Source organism: Aptenodytes forsteri, unplaced genomic scaffold (assembly GCF_000699145.1).
Source record: "Aptenodytes forsteri isolate BGI_AS27 unplaced genomic scaffold, ASM69914v1 Scaffold273, whole genome shotgun sequence".
Taxonomy (NCBI): Eukaryota; Metazoa; Chordata; class Aves; order Sphenisciformes; family Spheniscidae; genus Aptenodytes; species Aptenodytes forsteri.
The window spans coordinates 2,701,774-2,723,564 of NW_008795041.1; the positions used below are offsets into that span (position 1 = coordinate 2,701,774).

A 21,791-nucleotide genomic window follows, 5' to 3' on the forward strand; every position below is an offset into this window, starting at 1 on the left:
TCCTAAGTTAAATTCAAATATTAGTGCATTTATTCTTGAAATACAAGAAAAGAAATTATTTATTGCAGAGTAGTAATTTCTAAAGACATGCACTTAAATGCTGAAACATTTTATTTTGGCATTTCAAAATAGAAATATTTAAATTTTGGTGTGGAACTGAAAGTGCATTTATTCTTGAAATACAAGAAAAGAAATTATTTATTGCAGAGTAGTAATTTCTAAAGACATGCACTTAAATGCTGAAACATTTTATTTTGGCATTTCAAAATAGAAATATTTAAATTTTGGTGTGGAACTGAAAGAAAAATTGAGTCAAATCAACATTGGCTTTTATTTGTATAATAATTTATGGTGCTCTTTATGAGTTTGAGGCCTGAAGGCCAAATACTCCTTATTCTTTCCTCTGAAAGGTGTAGTAACACACCATTATATTGTGGGATATGCAAGCAATCTACCCCATGCATCTATATTAGGACAACGAAAATTTAAACCAATGTTAAAATCTTATAGTAGTGCATATTAAACAAGTCTCTATTACATATGAGCCCTATACCCCTTTCCTTACACTGGACATACTTCCATAAACTCTGCTTGAGGAATTGATCTGAGTAGAAATAAGTAAAAATTACAGCCTACTGTCTCTCTTCCTCTGTGGACTTAATGCTTTTTTTTTTTGTAGTCTCCTTTTGCTATTTGTGTATTACTGCTGGTGTGAATGAAAGGATGGCTCCTGCTGGAAGATGACTAATGATGATGAAGAATGAATTACAAAGTAAAACTACTCAGCATATGCGGCAACTTTTTAAGGCTGCCTGGGTTTCTCTGCTCTCAGTGTAAAATATTCATAATGCTAAATTTCAGGTAAGTACTCACATTCCTTCTGTTTGTCTTCCTGCTTAAATAACATAACCTCTATTATGAATTAAAGTAACACATAAACCTAGCATGAAGCACTAAAAGCAACGTGAATGCTGATGCAGGTTCCGTGTTAGCACAGTTGCTTTCAGGTAGCTTTATTGTCCAACCACATGAAGCAGAACAAACAGAAAGTGGGATTGTAATTATGATATCTAGCTTGCAATAAGGTAAGCTCCATGGTGGGCTCCCTTGTATATCTGACTTACTTTGTTCTCCCAAGAAAGGGCCAAACTAGACAATACTGATAAAGTGAAGACAGATTATAGTAGGAGAAGAACTTTAGGCAGAGTTGTCCAGTACTCATCTCTACAGTATTTATGAGCTACTGTTTTAATGACTTCAAAATGTCTGAGAATCTCCCTTCAGTTGAGCTCAGCTTCCTGGAAGTGGTTAGCTGTTTTGCTTGAGGTTTGGTTTTGGGGACCAGAATACTTTCCTGCAGACTAAGAAAGTCATTAAGCATATGTCTTTTTAATTTTTAATCCTCTTTAACGCATAATCAAGGAGGGAAAGACAATTTTCTTTTTCTGTTAGATCATCAGAATCTACTGTTCACTATGAAAAACCTCTACCTCCCAACTTAGGTTATTCTTTGCTTTTTATGGTCAAAGTGTTTCCATGGTCGGTGCAAATAATACAAGAAAAAAAAAAGCTAGATAATCTTCCATACAAAGACCAGATAAAGATACTAGGTAAAGAAAAGTGATGACCATGGACAGGAAAATATTTTGTCCATTACTGAGTAATACTCATTACTGTCCATGAAAATTACTTTGGGTATTGTGCTAACAGTGAGTCCTCAGTTATGTACTTTAAAATTGCTTTTGACTAATGTAAACAGAAGTAGATTCGAAGTTAACTAAGCAATCAAAAGACTTGCTTGTTCCTTTAAAAATACAGCCAACGTTAAATGAATTATTCCTGTGCTAGGATTTATGAAGGATGAATTATTTGACTGCTTAGGATTACATTGTACCAAAATATGAGCATCTTTAAAAGATGACAATGAGACATCTCAGTAAAAAGTTGGATATTGTTGAATAGATTGCATTAGGACATTGTTTTATTTTTAAATACTGAAAAACATGAACATAAGTCTAAAAACGTAGCTTGTCATCTCTCAAATTAGAAAGTGATATGCAATTATAATTCACTAAAGGATGTCTTTAACATCCTTACATACTTACATCTTTTAGGGTAATGATATTTGGATGCTGTCCATAGCGCAGTAGGATTTCAATCTCCTCTGTTGGATCTCTTTTACTCTTGTCAATGATCTGTAAGAGCAAATAGATACGTAGGCATAATTCTTTTTGTGAATGTTATATAGTGTAACACTTTGGTGTGCTTAATAGCATAAACAGATAAGCAATATTTATTGTTGGTAAAGGGCATGGATTATAACCAAAACAAAATTTGTTAAATTGGAACAGCAAGGCAAAGCAAAAAACTTTGGAAAACATGGAAAAATTTCTCAGTTGAAAACAATTTTGGAAGATAAGTCATCTGATCCCTCAGGCTGTGATAAATAATGCAAGGCTGTTTAGTAGATAAGACTTCAGTCACCCACCATTTAATAAAATAGGAAGTTCCTAATTTGACACAAGATACTGGTTTGATGACGCTAACGAACTGATTTTCACAAAGCTAATCTCAAACAAATACTTAGTACAGCAAAAGATAAAGCAAGAGAGTAAGGTAATCAAAAATAAGAAAAAGGAAAAATTTAATGAGTTAATTGAGACAAGCATTCCATTATGAAAGTTCATTTGAATCTCTGGAGGCTTGCTATCAGGCTCTGAAGTTCTCCCTGTGCAAACAAGCAAAACATTATTTTGCCCTACTTAAAACGTATTCTTATTCTTCTCCGTTTTTTCTCTCCTTCTGAACTGTAGAATTTCCTCTAATGTCTTCTCCATCTGTGACTTACCCCTTCTTCCTCTTGACATCCTAAAGCCCTTACTGCTCCCAGCACCATCCTAACACATCGGACACTGATCACCTTATTTTTTTTTTTCATGATTCCTTGAGGGAAAAAAGCCATAACAGAGGCAGCAGCAAAGCGAGGCAATCCTCACAATAAATGTTACAGCTTAGAGAATTAAAAGCTATGCCAGTACTTTCTTCCAGTTTCAAGAAATCACTTAAAATTGCAAGCACAGAAGTCAAATCTGTTCCTGGCCAGAGCCAGAATAATGACAAGTATGTAACTACCAAATTGAAATTGGAGGGTTTCCAGTAGACAATCTGTCTACAAGGATACAGCAAAACATACTTAATTATCTTCACATTTTACATATTTGAGTAGTAAACTGTTCAACAATTCAAAAAGAGAGAGGATTTAATTTTTTTTTTCTTCTTTTAAAGTCTGCTAATCTATACTCCTGCTTTCAGAGTAACAGTTCAGCTCCACAGTGTTATACAGAAAGACAAAAAAACCCCTTATCATTCCACTTCTGGGAATTCTACTGATTTCAACTAAGAATTTAATGCCTTCAAAGAAGTGCTAGCAAGCCTGACAGAGTAACATAAAAACAACATTAGAAACCTTGTTAAAAACTACCAAGCAAAGACAAAGAGTTGAAGTTTATTCTGGAAGGTATACCAGACTTAAGCCCTGTTACGAACTCCTAGCTATCTGACAATTTATGAATCTACTTTGGAAGCAGAAGACCCATATATAACTATGTTTAAATAAAAGTAATTAATCACATTTTTAAAGTCATGTAAGGTTTTCATAGTAATTTCCTTCTAGAAGGAGTCATGTAACTCCCATCAGTTTTACTGTAATTATATAGGTGTTTCAAAGACAGAATATTGCTTTTCACCACCCAAACCAGCATATAGATAACAAAACCCACAGCAATTCTATATATATATATCTGCCAGTAAATATTTTATTTGGTTGATTAGTATACTTCACATTTGCATCTGAAATCTTTTTATATTAAGAAAATTATCTTAATTTGCTCTGTTCTTTATGGCAAATAAATTACTAATGCCCAATGTCTATGATGCTAAAACCTGAAAACAGTTGGTGTGTTTTTTAACAAAGTAATTACCTTTACAGCATATTCCATGTTTGAAGCTTTATGAATACATCTCTTGCAGATAGAGTAAGACCCAACTCCGATATCTTCCTTTACTTCATATCCATCAGTAAACTGAATGCTGTTCCTGTGCAACTGCTACCAAAATAACATTATCAATTGATGAATATTCTAAATATATAACTGACCTTTATATTAAAAATAAGTTTTTGAATTCCTACTGATTCGCTTCGAATTTTAAACTGATGGCTGTACTAGGTCAAACTGGTCTAAATAGCGACTACCTTCTGTTTGATATTAGTCAGAGATAAATAATGTATTAAGAGACATTGTAAATAATACACACAGTATTTTAGAAACTGACAACATGATGTTTCTGGTTACCGATTTATTAATTTAAAGACAGAATCTCCAAAACAAAGAAGATCAGAAGACTACATGATAAAATAATGATAAAACAATGGTAAAAAAGCATCACTGTTTCTATTATCTGAATAGATGAATGCCAGCTGGAAAATACAGACATACTGAATAGAATCAGGTTAACTGGAAATTGCATGGAATGGCAGTCGAAAATCCTTTCACAGAAATAAAAAGCTGAAAGAAGGACAAGTGTTCACTCTTGTAAGGGAAGGAAATGGTGTTCTAGTATAAGGAGTTTGTGCAAAGGATGCAAAGCATTTGCAGGAAACCATCTGGGTATCCTGCAGCACAGAAAAGAGGAAGTAGGAGTGAGGAAGCTGTTGAGGGGCACAGAGGAAAGGCAGCAGAGAAACAGACTTTTACAAGAGAAGGAAACCGCATACAAAGAGAAAGAATTTCATCCACTAAACTATGTGGGAAAGAAGGAGCACAGAAAAGCTTGTAGAAACTTTTAGCAAGACTTCAGGACCAGAAGTCATTCTGATGTGTATACCAAATCAGACAGCTTCTTTAGAATAAACAAGGGTCTAAAACCCCTTGAAATTTAATGGTTTATTACACATGAAATAGGTAATGTGTACCAACAAGCATGTTATGACTATTCTAGACATAAGAGGATTAAAGAAATAAAAGAGCTATTCATGTTCTGAATAAACTGATTTTTAAAAATTTTCTCAGACATTTGCAAAATATCCTTGCAGTGAAAATATAAATAAACCCAATCATACAGCATACCTTTTTATTCCTACCTATACACCAAGAAGATGTTTTCAACATAATTTAGATCACCGATTAGTTTTCACAACTCAGTCTCCCTCAGTAATTAGAATTATTAAAAGCAAAAAGAGGAGGTAGAAACACAATTTTTGCAGAGGTCTTCCAGTTTTCTTTCCTGTACACGCATCTGCTTTTTTCCCCCGCTGGTTGCAAATTCTCCAGCACTGAAGCATGCTTTTAGAATGACCTCAGCCTCATAAGGAGGCAAGGCATGCCTCTCCCCCATTCTAATATGAGGTCCACCTTTCTTGTCTCTCACAAAAACTGCACCTAAGCAAAGCTTTGTTGTCCAAAAATAAGCAGTACTGGCAGTAATAGAATATATAAGAATAGCAACTGTGGTAGGCTAGTAAAAGCGACCACCTCACAATTATTAATAAGGGAGACTGTATTGGAGTAATTCGAATACTGCTGGGAAGCCAAAGGTTGTGTGTGTACTGCAACATTGACTTGTATGATACACTGAAATTAGTCACAAAATATCACAGATTAGCACATTAACTTGAAGTGGCTTGGGAGGGATGGAATATGTCCTGGGTCATGGGTTCCAAAACACACAGCAGTCCAAAATATCCAGATGAAATTCACAATGGTACTCCAGTGCCTCCTACTGCACTGTAGGAATCAACTGATATTTTCATGCATAGGGGAAAAAGACCGAGATGTCTGTTATTCCCCTCCACCTTATAATTATGGCTTGATATTAGAGAGTTATTACAGTACAGATGGTAGAATGTTTTCATTTAAGGGTTGAAGCCTATTCACACCTGCGGCTGCTCAGTAACAGGTCCTGCCCCTTCAGAGGTATTGTTTGGCTAAAATAATCTGATATTTACTTTTCTTGTATAAAGCTGATAATGACTTTGTCATGGTACTTCATTCTGTGAGGAAGGAAACAATCCTTCCACCAAGAGACAGCAATGCTGCTTTATTGACTTTTTTTTTTTTTTAAAGCAGATGTACTCACCTGGACAATTGAATGCACTCCAACTGTCTGCATTGCTTGGCTTTCATCATCTGATGCAATAGCTACAAAACTAAATCCCCGAAAAAGCTGATGTGCATTAGCACTAGGTGGGATACCAGGTGAATCTGAAAAACACATGATCTACTTACAAGCAGAGTTTTTAAAACGTAGAGACGAGGTTATGTCTATTCTGAAGAGCAAACTACAGCTTTATTCTATAAAGTACGCAGAAACTGGAATTTGTAGAAAGTGTTTCTGAGGACCAAAATACAAATAATTACTGAATTGTTTTGCATATACCACCTAGAAACACAACTGATAATCAACCACTACAAAGATCACATTACTGTCAGACAATATTTTATTATACAAAAAACAGTACTTTGCAGAAAATATTTACATATAGCAGCATATTTATGTTATGTTTATGGAGAAGTACTCAAATTTCAGTAACACCCTAAATTTGTAAAGACAAAAATTTCTATCATATTTTGAATGAATCAGTGTAAAACTACGCAGAGACAGATCGCACTGGAACAGCAACTTTGCCACCCAAAGTCTGAAATGACTACGTTTCTACATATACATAGTATGTAGTCATCATCATGAATTAAATGAAGCCATAGGATATAGCCTTTAAAGAGACACAGACATGGATAAACTTTTTGAATTAAAAAAAAAAAAAAGAGATAAGTAAACTTGAACTTATGTATGTTTGGTTGCTCAGGATTACTGTATTTTTTAACATAGGACAACTCAGTAGTCCCTTGTGATATATTTACACCTAAGACCACAAAAGCTTTTATAAACTATGGAATACTTGTCTTTGAGCATTCATTTAGCCCAGCAACACCTGGAAGAACAAGACACTTTACATAACCTGAACAGGAACAATGTTTCTGATTTTTGAATAGATAAATAGTTCAATTCTTCTCTTTTTACCTTTTGGAGTTTTTGCTGTAAACTCGGGGTCAAAATAAAATGTATCTTCAGGTCTGCCAGTTGCAGGTTTAAAAGGGGGATGAATTTCTCTCCTGTACAATTTCTGAAGAGAAGGTATAGGCCAGAGTGAATTAAGAAGTTATACAACACCACAAAATACTTAACTAAGAAATTTATTAAATTAAATTTGAATTAGATACTCACATTCCAATCTATTTTGGAAAAGAATGCATGCCTCTTAATTTCTTCGACTCCATCTGGACCTGCTCCTGTTATAAGGAAGAAAAATGTCTGTGAATGATTTTCTTTTTGGTCAAAAAATGACTAGCAAAATTATATTTCTTATTTCTTCTACATTAATTTCAGAAGTATGTATTTTGTTGATCATTAGAAGAGCAAACAGGCAGACTATGTTCCTACTTCAAAGCCTATTTTACATAATAAACTGTAAACTTATTTAGTCAGTCTAATGATAATTGATGTTATCAATATTATGATCCAATTTAAAATATTCCGCTAAACACTTTACCTAATCTGTTTGCTGGGTTTCTTTTGAAAAGCATTCGCAGAAGACTCTGTGCTTCAGGACTCAAGAACTGGGGCATTCCAAGTTTGGCCCTATGGAACAAAAATAATTAATAGCATACAAGCATATTTAAGTAAGAATTAACTCTGCATTCCCCCTGCCCTTTGTCATTCAACAAATCCATATCAAACAAAATAGCATCACTGAGAAATTGCCTTCAGACATCAGAAACAGAGCAAAAGTGCTGTCAGTCATGTAAACCTGTAATTTCAAACTTTTCTGTTTTGAATAGTATAGTATTTTCAGTAATGACTCAGGAACTTAAGTAGAGGAAGAAGTGGTAAAAAAATGTAGAAACAAGTACGTACAGGGTAACAGTTTACAAACTTGTAAATTTTTGTACTATGTTTTGATCCACTTTTAAGTCCAGTTATTACCAAATGACATCAAACAAGCAAATCCATTCCGATAGTAAGATAAAAGACATTTTAGAAGGGGTAAGAAAACTACCACACTATGACATATGACATGGAGTGGTGCGGTCGACACACCAGAGGGACGGGATTCCGTCCAAAGGGACCTGGACAAGCTGGAGAAGTGGGCCTGTGTGAACCTCATGAATTTCAACAAGGCCAAGTGCAAGGTCCTGCACCTGGGTCGGGGCAGCCCCCGGTATCAATACAGGCTGGGGGGTGAAGGGATTGAGAGCAGCCCTGCCAAGAAGGACTGGGGGGTACTGGTGGATGAAAAGCCGGACATGAGCCAGCAATGTGCACTCGCAGCCCAGAAGGCCAATCGTACCCTGGGCTGCATCCAAAGAAGCGTGGCCAGCAGGTCGAGGGAGGTGATTCTGCCCCTCTCCTCTGCTCTGGTGAGACCCCGCCTGGAGTACTGCGTCCAGCTCTGGAGCCCTCAGCAAAAGAAAGACACGGACCTGTTGGAGCGGGTCCAGAAGAGGGCCATGAAAATGATCAGGGGGATGGAACACCTCTCCTAGGAAGAAAGGCTGAGAGAGTTGGGGTTGTTCAGCCTCAAGAAGAGAAGGCTTCGGGGAGACCTTATTGCAGCCTATCAGTACTTAAAGGGGGCTTATAAAAAAGATGGCGGCAAACTTTTTAGCAGGGCCTGTTGCGACAGGACAAGGGGGAATGGCTTTAAACTAAAGGGGGGTAGATTTAGACTAGATAGAAGGAAGATGTTTTTTACGCTGAGGGTGGTGAAACACTGGCACAGGTTGCCCAGAGAAGTGGTGGATGCCCCATCCCTGGAAACCTTCAAGGTCAGGTTGGACGGGGCTCTGAGCAACCTGATCGAGTTGAAGATGTCCCTGCCCACGGCAGGGGGGTTGGACTAGATGACCTTTAAAAGGTCCCTTCCAACCCAAACTATTCTATGATTCTATGACATACACCAAGAACACCCAAGCAAAACAGGAAACCTAAGCTAGAAGATAGAAATTGAACTAAGGTAGGACAGCTCTTGCAAGATTAGCAGTTAAAAAAGGAGAAAAAGATCACTCTTTTTTTTGCTCCTCTCAATCCATTTCAAATATTACTTTCCAACTTGTCAGTCTTGAATCTTTAAGTTTTTGTAGTTCTGTCATTTAATTTTGCTTTCTAATTGTCACCATATTTTTTCTCCTCCTCATTTAATGTTGAGCCTCCACCCTCTCACTGTTACTAGGTCTCACTTTTTCTTATGACCATGATAATGGTAAGGATGGATATAATTCCCTCCTTTCCAACTCTCATTCAAACTGTAGCTTGTATTTTTCCGCAACAATCCCTGACACAAGCTTTCTCTGTGTTTCAAGCAGAAGACGTGATTTGCCCTGTGTTCCAGCTATTCATAGAAGTCCACCTGCCTGTCACTTCAGCAAGTGCATACACGTCGCCATTGATTCACTATTCATTACTTTAAAACTAGAATTTACTAAGTTTTTCATTGCTTTCTGCATTAAAGAAGCCGGGGGGGGAAGTCTGAAAAACTTTGCCTTCTTTGGGCTCTTCAATAACATACTACAGGCAGATCAAGACCACCAATTGAGTGGAGGAATGGGCAGTGGGCCATCCAATGCTTCCCTGATTGCCATGCACCACTAGCAGCTGAATTCTTACTCATATGCTTTATATGCAGTGATTTCATTGCACGTTCACTTGATGTCATTTCTGCTCACAGCAAAGTATCAGAGACCTACACTGTAAGAAGGAAGCAAGGAACACATTGTCTGCAGAAGCACAATGGTATCATTTACAATGTTATTGAAGGACAGAGAACAGACAACTAAATATTATAGGACTGTGCTGGAGTGGGTGGAAATCTTTGTCCTATTATAATCCAAAACAGCTCCAGGAGTAGGATGCAGCCCTGGAGGTTCAGCATGAGAAGTCAACTGCTTAGAAAAATCTACAACCAGGCCAAAAATGTAACTGCAATTAATCTTATGGAGAAGCAACTCAATAAACAGAAACAGAATATGTAGAAGAAACTCTAGAGGACTGGTATGTACTGCAGTCCACAGTGGAGTTAATTGGAGGCCCTTGTGCAAACCACAGAGATTAAGACTCATTGCTCCCTTTCTATCATGAAGGAGCACCCTTCACAAAATCCTTTACTGGCCACGTGACACAGCAGAAAAAAAGGCAATCATCAGGTCCTCAGAGGTCCTAGGTTATACAACTACATGAGTGACAGCAATTTTTTTCTGACATTCCTGATGGACAAAGACAAAATTTTATATGAAGGTATACCTCTTCAGTAAAGGAGAAAAGATGCTTTAAAAAGTTAACTTTATTGCAATTTGAAGAAATCGTAGTTTACAGCAGAGTTTCTCAGTTTTAGGTAAAACACAAAAGAGTACCAAGACAAGTTTTTGTTTAATGTGAGAAATAAAGAGCCCAGGAAAACATGTGTTGTAAGAAGAATACATTTTCTCTGGATTTTCAGGAACAGAAGGTAAGAAAAGCAATATATCTTAAATGATACACTATGAAAACCTGAATTCGTATGCACACCTGTCCATTTTAAACAGTTTTATGAAAAATTTAAGGAGAAATATAGTACATTTACTAGTATACAGAAAATAAAAAGAAAACATACTGCCATTCTTATGGGGCCAGACAAAAAATGTGAACTTATCAGGAAAGACTTTAAAATATCTTCTGTTTTTCAGCTGTTCATATTACCAACAGCAAAATAAATTTATATGTATGTAATCATAAGTGTGCAGAACATTAAAACAGAGGTAAAATTTCTTTACTTCATACCACATTTTTTGTGCAGCTCTCTGAAACAATTACAAAGACTAGAAGGTGAGAAAAAAGAAATTGGAAAGGGAATTAGAGACACATGCTCAGATGAAATCTGAAAGTCGTTATGAATGTCAATTAACTGGGGAGATGCAAGGAGGATATTCTACATGGCAGCTGAATATGGAAGATTTTTATAGCAACAGTGGAAAGATTGTTGAAGAACAGAGTGGAGTCCCATGCAGGAATAGAAAAGAAGAGAAAGATGTGACTCGTGAGACATGGATGGAAAAAAAATGCATGGCTCCTGAAATAAGTGAGAGTGCAGCAGAACTATCTCAGACTCCCTTCTTGTAAATAGGAGGTGGTCAGAAGGAGTTTATGCTTGCTGTGAACAGATAGAACCTTTTAGTTAGACATTAAATAATCACAACATGAAGATCTGAATTGGCATGGTGTTGAGGCAGCAGAAATTAGCACCACTAAATACAGTTGCAAATATAAGATGAGGAAGAAAAACAAGGGCAAAGAATAACGTAACATGTATGCATTATGAAAGCAAAAGCAAGGAAAAGAATGAGTTTGTTTTCTAGCTGTTTCCACATTCTAATTACTTAGAAAAAATATGAAAGAATTTCATATATTTACTTTTCAAAACAGGCTGTTGGTGCAAAAGATATGCTGGCTTCGATATGTAGGTAGACAAGTGGTAACAGGACTGAGAACAATGATAAACAATGAAGCAGAAAACAAATGAGAAAACTAAAATAGTCTTACGAGCTTCCATGGAAAAAAAACGGTATTAGTAAAAAATGGCTAGAAACAGAGAAGTGAAACTATGACATGAGGAAACAGAATTGTTTGCACAGTGTTAGGCTACAGTCCCAAAAGTGGGACAATTATGTCACAGGTTGTATTAGTTCAGAGAACATGTAGGGGATCAGCAAGGAAAAAAAAAAAGCAGGCCTTCATTAGCTAAACAAGAATGTTAACTGCATGATGGAAAGCAATTTCCACAATATAGCTAATGCAAAACCTATACTGGAAATAGCAAAGGGGAAAATTGGAGCTTGGGCAAGTCATAGGAGAGTACATAAGGGAGGATGCACTTTAGCAAACAGGGGAAGTATCAGGGAAGCAAGTTGTTGGCAGCACCAGTAATATAAAGAAGTGGGGTGAGGAGCTGGTAAGATAGAGAAGGATAAGGAGAGAAAATACTTTCTCAAAAAAAAAAAAAACAACACCCCAAGCCCCAAAAACTAAAACAAAAAAAACAACAAGGAAAAAATGCACAGGTTATCAAAAAAGATAAGAAAGTTAAAAAATACTATGGAAATAAGATGGGAAAGGTCATATGGTTGGAGAAGTTATTATTACAGATTAAAGAGCTGCTATGAAATTCTTTGTACCTGGTATGGGGAGGAATAGAAAGGCAAATTAGATAGGCGGCAAAGGGAATTAATAGTATGGAATAGGGAGTGAGGATTTACCAGTACCTTTGGAAATGAGGGAAGAGTAGAAATTAGATATTGCAGCCCGGAGGGCATCCCTGTAGAATACCTGATGAGATATATAAATAAGAGTGTACTCACTTGAGAATCATAGTCATGGTTTCTTTTCTGTCTTTCCCTTGGAAAGGTAGAGTACCAGTGAGCATTTCAAACTGTATAGAGTAAAACTTTCATCAATTACATTACCTGGACAAAATCTAATTTTTGACAAAACTACTTAGCATCTTAACCTTCCAAAATTCATGCATGTTAACAACCAAGTCTGTGCAAAACAACTTCTTGCTGTACAATTTAAATTACTATGAACATCGAGCAGCCTTTGCCATTTTTAAAGCTGCGAAATATTTTCCTATATTGATACCTTGCTTACCATGCTTTTATCTGAACAATTTAGACTATATGTTCTGTGTTTCATTTCTGCCTAAAAGGTTTATTCTTGGAAGACTTGACCTATACAACTGTATTTTAGTTTTCAAGAAGGTAGGGGGTAGGGAAAAAGATTCCCCTTTCAAAAGTTAGTGACGATTTCTCCTCATGCAGAGATATTTAAAAAGGTCAAAATTCTTAAAATTGGCATGTACATAGCCTTCATTGGAAAGGGGAAAAAGGTTAGTTGATTGACAAAGACATGCATGATGAAAAGTGGTTACTGTATGCATACAGTGGAAATAAAGCCTGAAGGAACACGTAAGAGCTACACAGTACGTGCATGCACATTCTACAGTGCCTGGTATTAGGCAACAGACACTGTTAAAATACTGATTTGTTCTGAAAGTGACTGAGTAAAAATAGGTAAATATAAAGGCACTTTCGTTGGGCTGCAATATCCTGCAGGGATATCAGATCTAAGTGAGGTACTGAAAGCAGTCTGGCAGCAGTCACGGCAGCCAACACTGAGGCAGGAATTCTGATTTTTGGTTTAAGATTAATGAAATTTCATGGCATACACTTAAAGCCATCAAAATCAAAATAATTATAAAGAAACCCTCTGAACAGCTTATATAAACTTCAGTCATCCTGAACATGAGGTATCATCTACTCCTCTCTTTTCTGGTATGACCCAAACATTCAGCCTTCTAAGCATTAAAAATGTACACAGATAACTTCTGTGAATACTGTGTGACAGTAGTATTCTTAGATCTACAATAAGACCACAAAGTTGCACTAACAGCATTCTTTAAAATTTTATTTTAATAAAAAGGGGTTTTAAAATTTCTTATTACCCTATAAAGTGTTGAGAGAATAAAAGCTGCCAACTCTTCACTACTGCTAGATACTTTTTACTCTAAATATTATTTTTTACATATATACTTATATCTAAAATTTTAAATTTAATATAATACCAACATGAAAAAACCCTACTTTTAACTTGAACACTTCTTAAGACAACTGTCAGGAAGATGTGAAAGGCATAAGCCAAAACTATAAAAAAATTTCACCTTTTGTTTGTTTATAGTTTAGAATGATCTTCACAAATTGGACTTGCAAAAAAATTTTTTTAAAGGTAAATTTGTAGTGCTGCATGTTTCGCTTACACTTGCTTGAAATAAAAAGTTTCTTTAGCAAGCTCCTATTTGTCACAAGCATACACACTTGTATTAACAACTCAGCATACGTGTTCTTTGTGTCCGTTCCGTCCCCGTCCCCCCCCAAATACTGTATTCCAACATCAACAGGCCATTAGTACTTTAAGAACGAGCCAACATTGGCCTTCCCTAATTATCGTCTTTTATTTCAGCAGGAGAGTACCTCAACAAATACATAATGCTTCTGAAAACTTCAAATGAATGTTTTTAGATGTCTGGCATCCCTTAAAACAGTCACCGTTTTAAAGGACAAATTGGAATATACTTCCTAAGGATGGTTTAAACATACTTAGTGTCTAGCAGCAGGAGAAAAGAGACCAAATGATTTGTCGAGATATCTTTCTAGTCTCCGTTTCTATGCTGTAACTTCTGTACTCATACCACACCAACAACCACTTGAATTCTCAATCAACACAGAGTCTAATTAAGAATGATTTAAGAGTGGATACATACAGATTGTCTATGAAAATTACCATGCAAACTAGAAACGCAAGCAACAAAAATATGTCTTTGAGAAAACTGCACTGTATTCCGTATACTAATTTAGAGAATTTGAATACAAAAATATGACCTTAAAAAGCAAAGTAGAAGCCAAAGTGTTTAAAATGCAGTGCCCTTAGACTGTGAAAGCTACACCAGTCACATCTAACATCTTTCAGCAATTTTCAATTTTAACATATGCACTTTATAAGCACAAAATTATGTTTTCCAGCTTTATAAAGTAAATCTGAAGTTTAACTACGTTTGCATTATCAACAACAAATATTCTGCAACTACACTGTAATTATCTTTTAATTGACTGTGTTCTTACTGATAAAATGTGCAGTTGTGAGGGGGTGTGTGTGTGTGTGTGTGTGCTTGTCTGTCTGGAGAGAGTTTAGTTATCAGGTGCTACTTTTACATAGTCAGTTTTCAGATCACAACAGCATTCTAGATGATTAAAAGGTGATAGGATGACTTATTTTCAGACACAAGAGTCCTTCTCGTACTACAAAGCGCACACGTTAGCTGTACTGTTACAGTCATATGTAGCAGAAGCAGTAAGAAACAAAAACATTTCCTTTAAAAAAGTTATTTAATCTTTATGTCAAAAATGCACGCAAAGATTATAAATATTAAAAGCCATTCAGCATTCCTAAAATACCAAACATGATCTATTTTTCTTTTGCAAAGTCATATTTGATACACGTATTGTTTCCCTCGACCCTGCAACTTCACAGAAGTTAACTCCTTGCAGAAACACCATAAGCAACTGAGCAACTATATCCCATATCAGCTCAGTGTCATTTAGATTATTTTGATGTGAGGGCAACAGCTGTCATTATTCCACTAAGTTGTAATTACACTGGAGACTGATTAGAAAGTTATCACTCTTTTTTTTTTTCCACTTGAGAATAATTTCAAATTTAAAATTTGGATCTAAATTTCTTCCCCGCCTTAGAAGAGCCAGTATTTTTCCTGTATACTTTAGTATTCCTATTAGTCTCCGTAACATTCAACTACAATAGATGCATAATATTTCAATTCAATGATAATAAAAATATGGCATATTGTTGGTGTTGATATGAAACCTAGTCCATGTTCTTGATCCAAAATCTCTGGTATTGTTATTTTTTTCATATAATTTAGACTTTTTTGATAGTTAAAATTCATTTAAAGCTCACCTTACAGTTTAATGTTTGATTTGTTTTACCAAACCTTGCAAAGCACAGTTTTGCTATTATTTACATTTACCAGAAACCTACCATTAAAACACCAAAAGACCACCAGTCTGCACTCTGTGTATGGCCTCGTCTATTAACGACTTCTGGTGCCATATATTCCACTGTTCCACAGAAAGAGTAGGCTTTTTTTTCGTGATCAATTGACTCCTTACTTAAGCCAAAATCTGGAAGAAAAAAGAATAATTCTAAATGTTTGTTGTGGGGTTTTTGTTTTTTTATTTTGTTTTTTTAAAATCACTCATGGTTAATACTTTCACTATAATGTGAATGTGATGCTTACATCATTTGTATATGCATCCAAACACACATATGGGAATTACAGAATACTCCTCCCCTCCCTGCATTTTCATAGGTCCATAACATCAGATACACTTGTAAAGCAGATATCTTATTTATATATTTCATTTATTTCAAACTAATTATACTATTTGCTCCACAGCAAAGTTACCTACCAGTTAAAATTACTTATTTTACCATATTGCTTTACCCAAAAAAAGGAAAATGCAAAGATTTTATTATGAACAGAAGAGATCCAGGCGTTGCAATTTCCCTTTAGTCACCTGTCAATTTGATATGTCCTTCCTCATCAAGCAGGATGCTAGAAAAATAATAAAAAGAATAAAATAAACTAATTAAAGTATCTTTTAACTGTTGTTTCAGACAATGTACTGACAACATTTAGGAATAAACAGAACGGCATACACAAAGACAAGCAGAATTGAACATGCATGAAAATGAATCATTAGGAGCAGATACTTTGAAACTACACATTTTCTTTTCCTTCAGTTCCTTCTTTTTAAAGAATATGAAACATAATCAGCATATCAGAGTTTTATTTAACTACTTGGTTAAATTCAGCATGGTATGTAGTAACATTTATCTTGAACTTTCAGTTTTGGCCATCCGCAGCATGTGTCATTATCACAATTGTTAAAAATAGAGATATAGTTCTATTTCTCTTAAACCGAGCAAGACATGTAAACATACATTGTATGAACATATGTATACAAAATGGGTATTCATTTGTAATTACCGTTTCAAAGGGTGTTGACCACTTCAAATATCATCAAGTAATAAATATTCTCATGTTGTACCAAAGGACAGGACCCACGTGCCCTATACTTAGAGCAGGCCTTGTGCTTCTGCCTGTTTATTTTAATTACAAAAAGGGCCACACTTCTCCGAGATGCCAACTATCCTTAACCACCACTGAATATAATCGCAATTCAAAGCATACAAAGTATTCAAGAACTGGATTCTAACACCACCTACACAGCAGACTTAGCTCCTCCAGCTTCTCTTGTGGGGAGCTGCATTTCACCCTGGGGATGAGACATGACCCAGGCACACACTACTTGTCCATTTCCCCTGCCCTTCCCTTTTTCTCCTTGCAGTTTCCATGGTGGGAAACAGCCCCACAGTATAGATACAGCCTGAGAGATTTACTACTATCTCATCCATAACTTGCAAGTAATTTCAACCTTTGATAGGTTTTTTTAATCAGATACACCCAAGGCTTAAAACCAAGGCTTTTCAATAGGTATAGACACATACGATTTTTTTTTTTTATAATACTATGTTTGAGGAAGCAGCAGCTATTTAGTCTTCTAGACAATTACTATTTCGTTCTTTTCCTCTTGGAAGTAAATGTTAACAAAATAACTAAAGTTGTCTCGCTTTGCTTTTATAAAGATCTTTTTCCACTTGGTAAGCTTATCTTTCCTCACTTCAGAATTACTTAACAGAACACTCTCAAAAGATTAAACATAATTCATTCCCTATTCATTTGTAAGTGCGACCCCATGCCAAAAGTCTCCAAATTTCTGATTTGAGTATGAATCTTTCCCTTCTTGTCAGTCAGGGCTAAACATTTTAAAATTTGTGTCTTTTTTCCAGAAGATGCACAAAAGAACAAGCTATGCTAATGGAAGTTCCATGTAAGAGCCAGATTCCGTGATGCTTGTTACTCATTTTTGCTCTTTTCCACTAATACTTCAGGAGACAGTTATTTCACGCAAACTTTTCAGGTTCTCCATATAGCCCTAACAGAGAAGTGGGATCACCAAGGACATCAGGACTTCAGACTTATTATAGATTTCCTTGCAACGAGGCAGAGTATGTTAACTATCTGATTAAGCACAGAGGAAATGCACTCAACATATTGTCACTTAGATTCCTCTCCGGGTAGAGAGTAACACTACAGCATACATTTATATCTGAAAGGTTCAAACGTTCCAAATGACAGCACTGACATTTTCTTCTTTACATCTTCTAAGACTAAAAAAATTACTGGAGGAAAGACATAAACAGGTGACAGAATTCAGTCATTTGAATGAAGCATGGATGACTAACATTTTGAGAGACAACACCATATCAGAATTGTAACTTCAAGCTTATTTTATTTTAAGTTTTCAGTGTAATTATGTGATTGTCAATACGTTAAATAAAGCCTGTGACTTACTATTTTCATATTTTACTTTAAAATTTAAACTCCATTCTGCTCTTACTGCAGTGGATTTTAAAAATCAGCATCGGAAAAGATGTTCGCTGTTAGGCTTTCAAATGCAAAGATACAACATTCAACTGTAACTTTGTATCGTGCATTTTTTCTAAGTTTATCTCTAATCCAGAAATTTTACAATAGTGACAAAAGGCCAAGACCACCTCTTCTCCATTGTACACCCTAAAACACCTGGAAAATTAAAGGTAGGAATATTTCTGTATACTCTTTACTTAAAGTAACATGGATTATAGTACTTGACATATCACTCTGAAACTAGATGCTCATGTTTGAGTGGAAATGAAATCCAACTTTTTAAATTAAAATAGCCCACAAGCTTTCCCCACCTCCCTCCCTATTCAGTTTATATAGTAAATTACTGAAGTTTAACAGCTGGAAAGAGAAGCGCATAGGTAGAGGTGCTATACAAATCAAATTAATACACTGCATTTGCTGCAGAGGAGTCTTACTTTTCCGGTTTTAGGTCCCGATATATTATTCCAAGACTATGTAGATGGTCTAAAGCAAGTGCTAATTCTGCCAGGTAAAATTTAACATCATCTTCTGTGAACATCACCTGGAAAAGCAAAACAATGTATTTACATGTAAAATCTGTAAAGCTTACACCAGCACCAACTAAACAATGGTTAACAGTGGCTTTGCAGAACGGTTCTTCATAATACTTGAATTCATTTCTATACAAAACCTTAGAAATTCGAATGTCTTTGTCAGACAAAAACTAGGATTTTATAATCAATACTACTTCACAGTACATACTTGAAAAAGAACTTCTGAAGCCAATATCGTATTATTCTTTCTGCAAGACTGAGGCTATTTGCTTCCGATTGTTCAAGAGAACAGACAAACACATTGTAGTGGGACTGAAAAATTTTGGGAAGCATTTAAAGAATGTAACTACCTCTTTATTGGATGCGACCATTTCATTTCCAGACAACAAATGGACTAAAGAAGTCCAAATGCCTGAATTTCGTCTACAAAGTCAGAGAGTCGGGAAAAGTGTAAGGATCTTGTTTTCGAGGAGACTGTCTCTAAGTACTAGGAGAAAGAAGTTAGTGCGATGGCAAAAACCCCAAGATGCAGCCTGAGATGTAACTGCAGAAAAGGTAGACCAAAGAATAAGCTAACGAAATAGCCTATGTAAGAGCACAGATAAGATCTCAGCTAGCAATATACACATTTTCTGTTAGGAAGATAAACTAATCCCTGTTTACATTCAATAAAATAAACATGTTGTCCCAATCATATCAACAACTGTTGTGATCCACTGACAGAAAACATTACAATTAAACTTTTCTGAGAATTTAGAAAAAGATAAAAATAATAAAAAAACTCATGCATGATTCGATTCTACCTCAGTTACTACTCTGAGCCTTTTTTTTCCCCTTAGAATTTAAGACTAACATCTTTAGATACAGCATATGGACCTGGAAAAAAGAACGGCAATGGGGAGCACAGATGAACGTTATTTTAAGCAAAAGTTAAGAATGGAGAATACCATATATTTTCCCCTTAGTAGTTTAAAGGGAGAAAGTGATATCAAAGCTTGTACAAAGGTTGTTGCAGATGTTACTTCTACAAAAGAGCCAATATTTAGTACAGGCACATTCAAGAAGGGAAATCTCTGTAAGAAACATTTAACAGCTCAAATAATGAAAGATCCCTTGAGGATGATGATACACCCACACTATGTTCTTTAAAAACATTGCATGGAATTCATCTCTCCTAACCTTAAACATCTGCAGTGTAGACATCTAGCTCTGAATTAATCACTTTTCCCTTTGTAGTCAATGGGGAAAAAGCAGGAACTTTCATGCTGCAGTTCATCTGATCTATTTTAAAAATCACATGAATTGATACGAGGATGACATTAATTGCATCCAGCATGCCCATTTCACTCCATCAGTTATGAACAATTAGCTTAGATTCAGGTACCTATAATGAATATTTCTTATCTAACCATATTAAATCGTTGAAAATTTGAGTGGCTCAAGATGAAAAAGTCATCAGCAGGAAAGCGATATACATTCTTTCATGGGAATCAAGAAAGAAGTATGGATTTTAAGAAAAAAGTATCTCAATTCTAGAGCACTAATAACTTTCTACTTATCTGTGGCAAAACAAACTAAAAGAAGCAACTTGAAACAGATGGCTTCACTGAATTAAATGTAATAATTTAAGTGGTCAGCACAGAAATGATGATATATCTATACACAAAATGCATTGCATTCTACTCTCCTCTTAACCATACAACTTTCTAGTGGTGACCCAACCGTCCCGGATACTCTGTAGCAAGGGAAAATGGAAGGCAGCTACAATTACAAATTCTGGCTAGCAGATATAGATTGGATATGTTTATATCTCTATCCTACTATGTATTTGTTGGAAGTTTTTGCATGAGTGATGCAATAATAAAAAAAAATCTGATAAATGAAATGTTACCATTTATTTTAGGAGTTATAATCAAATTAATTTGAGGTAATCAAACTTTTCAAAGTCGTTATTTCACATACCTACACAGAGATATCACCAGCATGACAAAGGTGAAGTGTTCATCTTTGGAGAATTACTAAAATAAGTGGAATACAATTGTTGCTTTTTTATATTTATAAATAATGTAATTTTGTGTTCATATGTAAATCATAAAAATCTGACACTAAATTCTGGATATTAAAACCAGACACAAATCAGTTAATTTGAATACAACTACTTTATATAAATCCATACTCTGAGACTCAACTTTAAACATGGTAGCAATAGAAGAAAATTTTGCAAGGTGTAAAAAGCAGCACAGAAAGACTGCTTGTCTAAGCCTTTTTTCAGAAGCAATGTAAATTACCAACAGCACTTTCATGAAGTGACTACTTTGTGCAAAAAAACCCAAGCAAACAAAAATCCTAGCTGGTTAAAAAAAGATATTAAAAATTTAATTCAAAGAAAACTGAATTTAATAAGTAAGCTCTCCTAATATAGGCATTTTATAGTCAAATTTTATCAATAGATGATTTTTCAAATTAAAAAAGTTTACCTCTTTGGATAAACGTGTAAACAAGTCTCCTCCCCTGAGAAAATCCAAAATAAGATATAGCTTCCCTTCTGTTTGAAAAGCTGAAAAGATCAATTAAAAAAATTAAACATCATCTAATTTTACCCACGATAAGAAGAATAACATACCCAATAATTCACCCTTATTTTCATTATCAAAATGAATTATTCTTCTTTCTCCTTTGTGGAAAAGTTTATTTAAACAAATTAACTAACTGTTCTTCTGTCATGGACCAAGTAACTCCCATGCCATGCGAAAGCAAAGAAAGTCACAAGTAGAATTTCTAAAAAAATAAACTATACTTAGGTTAGTCAGCATTTCATTCCAGATTTTAGAAGTCAAAAGCCTAGATTTAAAAGGGCAAATTAGTAACTAAAGCACGTATTCTAAAACCTCTGGAAACTCAGCTTAACAGGGAGATCTCATTTAGTTTGCAAAAGAGTGACAAGTAAAATAGTGAAAGCTACATTATTTAAGTCACATCAGAGAGTGATAGAGATCTGAGGTTTGAACTATAGGAAAAACTGGATCCTAAAAGAAAAACATAAACTGGAA

At 35.3% G+C, this 21,791-nt stretch overlaps 1 protein-coding gene across 3 annotated transcripts in view; it reads right to left on the reverse strand.

Moving 5' to 3' along the window:
• RPS6KA3 (ribosomal protein S6 kinase A3) overlaps window positions 1-21,791 on the reverse strand; it is an 82,589-nt gene that overhangs the window by 20,355 nt on the left and 40,443 nt on the right. For 2 of the 3 annotated variants that reach the window (XM_009276893.2, XM_009276895.2), the window contains 11 exons: window positions 21,219-21,298; window positions 18,643-18,749; window positions 16,233-16,270; window positions 15,694-15,836; window positions 12,444-12,514; window positions 7,607-7,695; window positions 7,282-7,346; window positions 7,078-7,180; window positions 6,136-6,260; window positions 3,981-4,106; window positions 2,106-2,195 (listed from right to left, as the gene is read on the reverse strand). In XM_009276893.2, the coding sequence (XP_009275168.1) occupies window positions 2,106-2,195; window positions 3,981-4,106; window positions 6,136-6,260; window positions 7,078-7,180; window positions 7,282-7,346; window positions 7,607-7,695; window positions 12,444-12,514; window positions 15,694-15,836; window positions 16,233-16,270; window positions 18,643-18,749; window positions 21,219-21,298 (1,037 nt within the window). The remainder of the gene's footprint in view (window positions 1-2,105; window positions 2,196-3,980; window positions 4,107-6,135; window positions 6,261-7,077; window positions 7,181-7,281; window positions 7,347-7,606; window positions 7,696-12,443; window positions 12,515-15,693; window positions 15,837-16,232; window positions 16,271-18,642; window positions 18,750-21,218; window positions 21,299-21,791) is intronic. The other variant, XM_009276894.2, reaches the window with a different exon arrangement.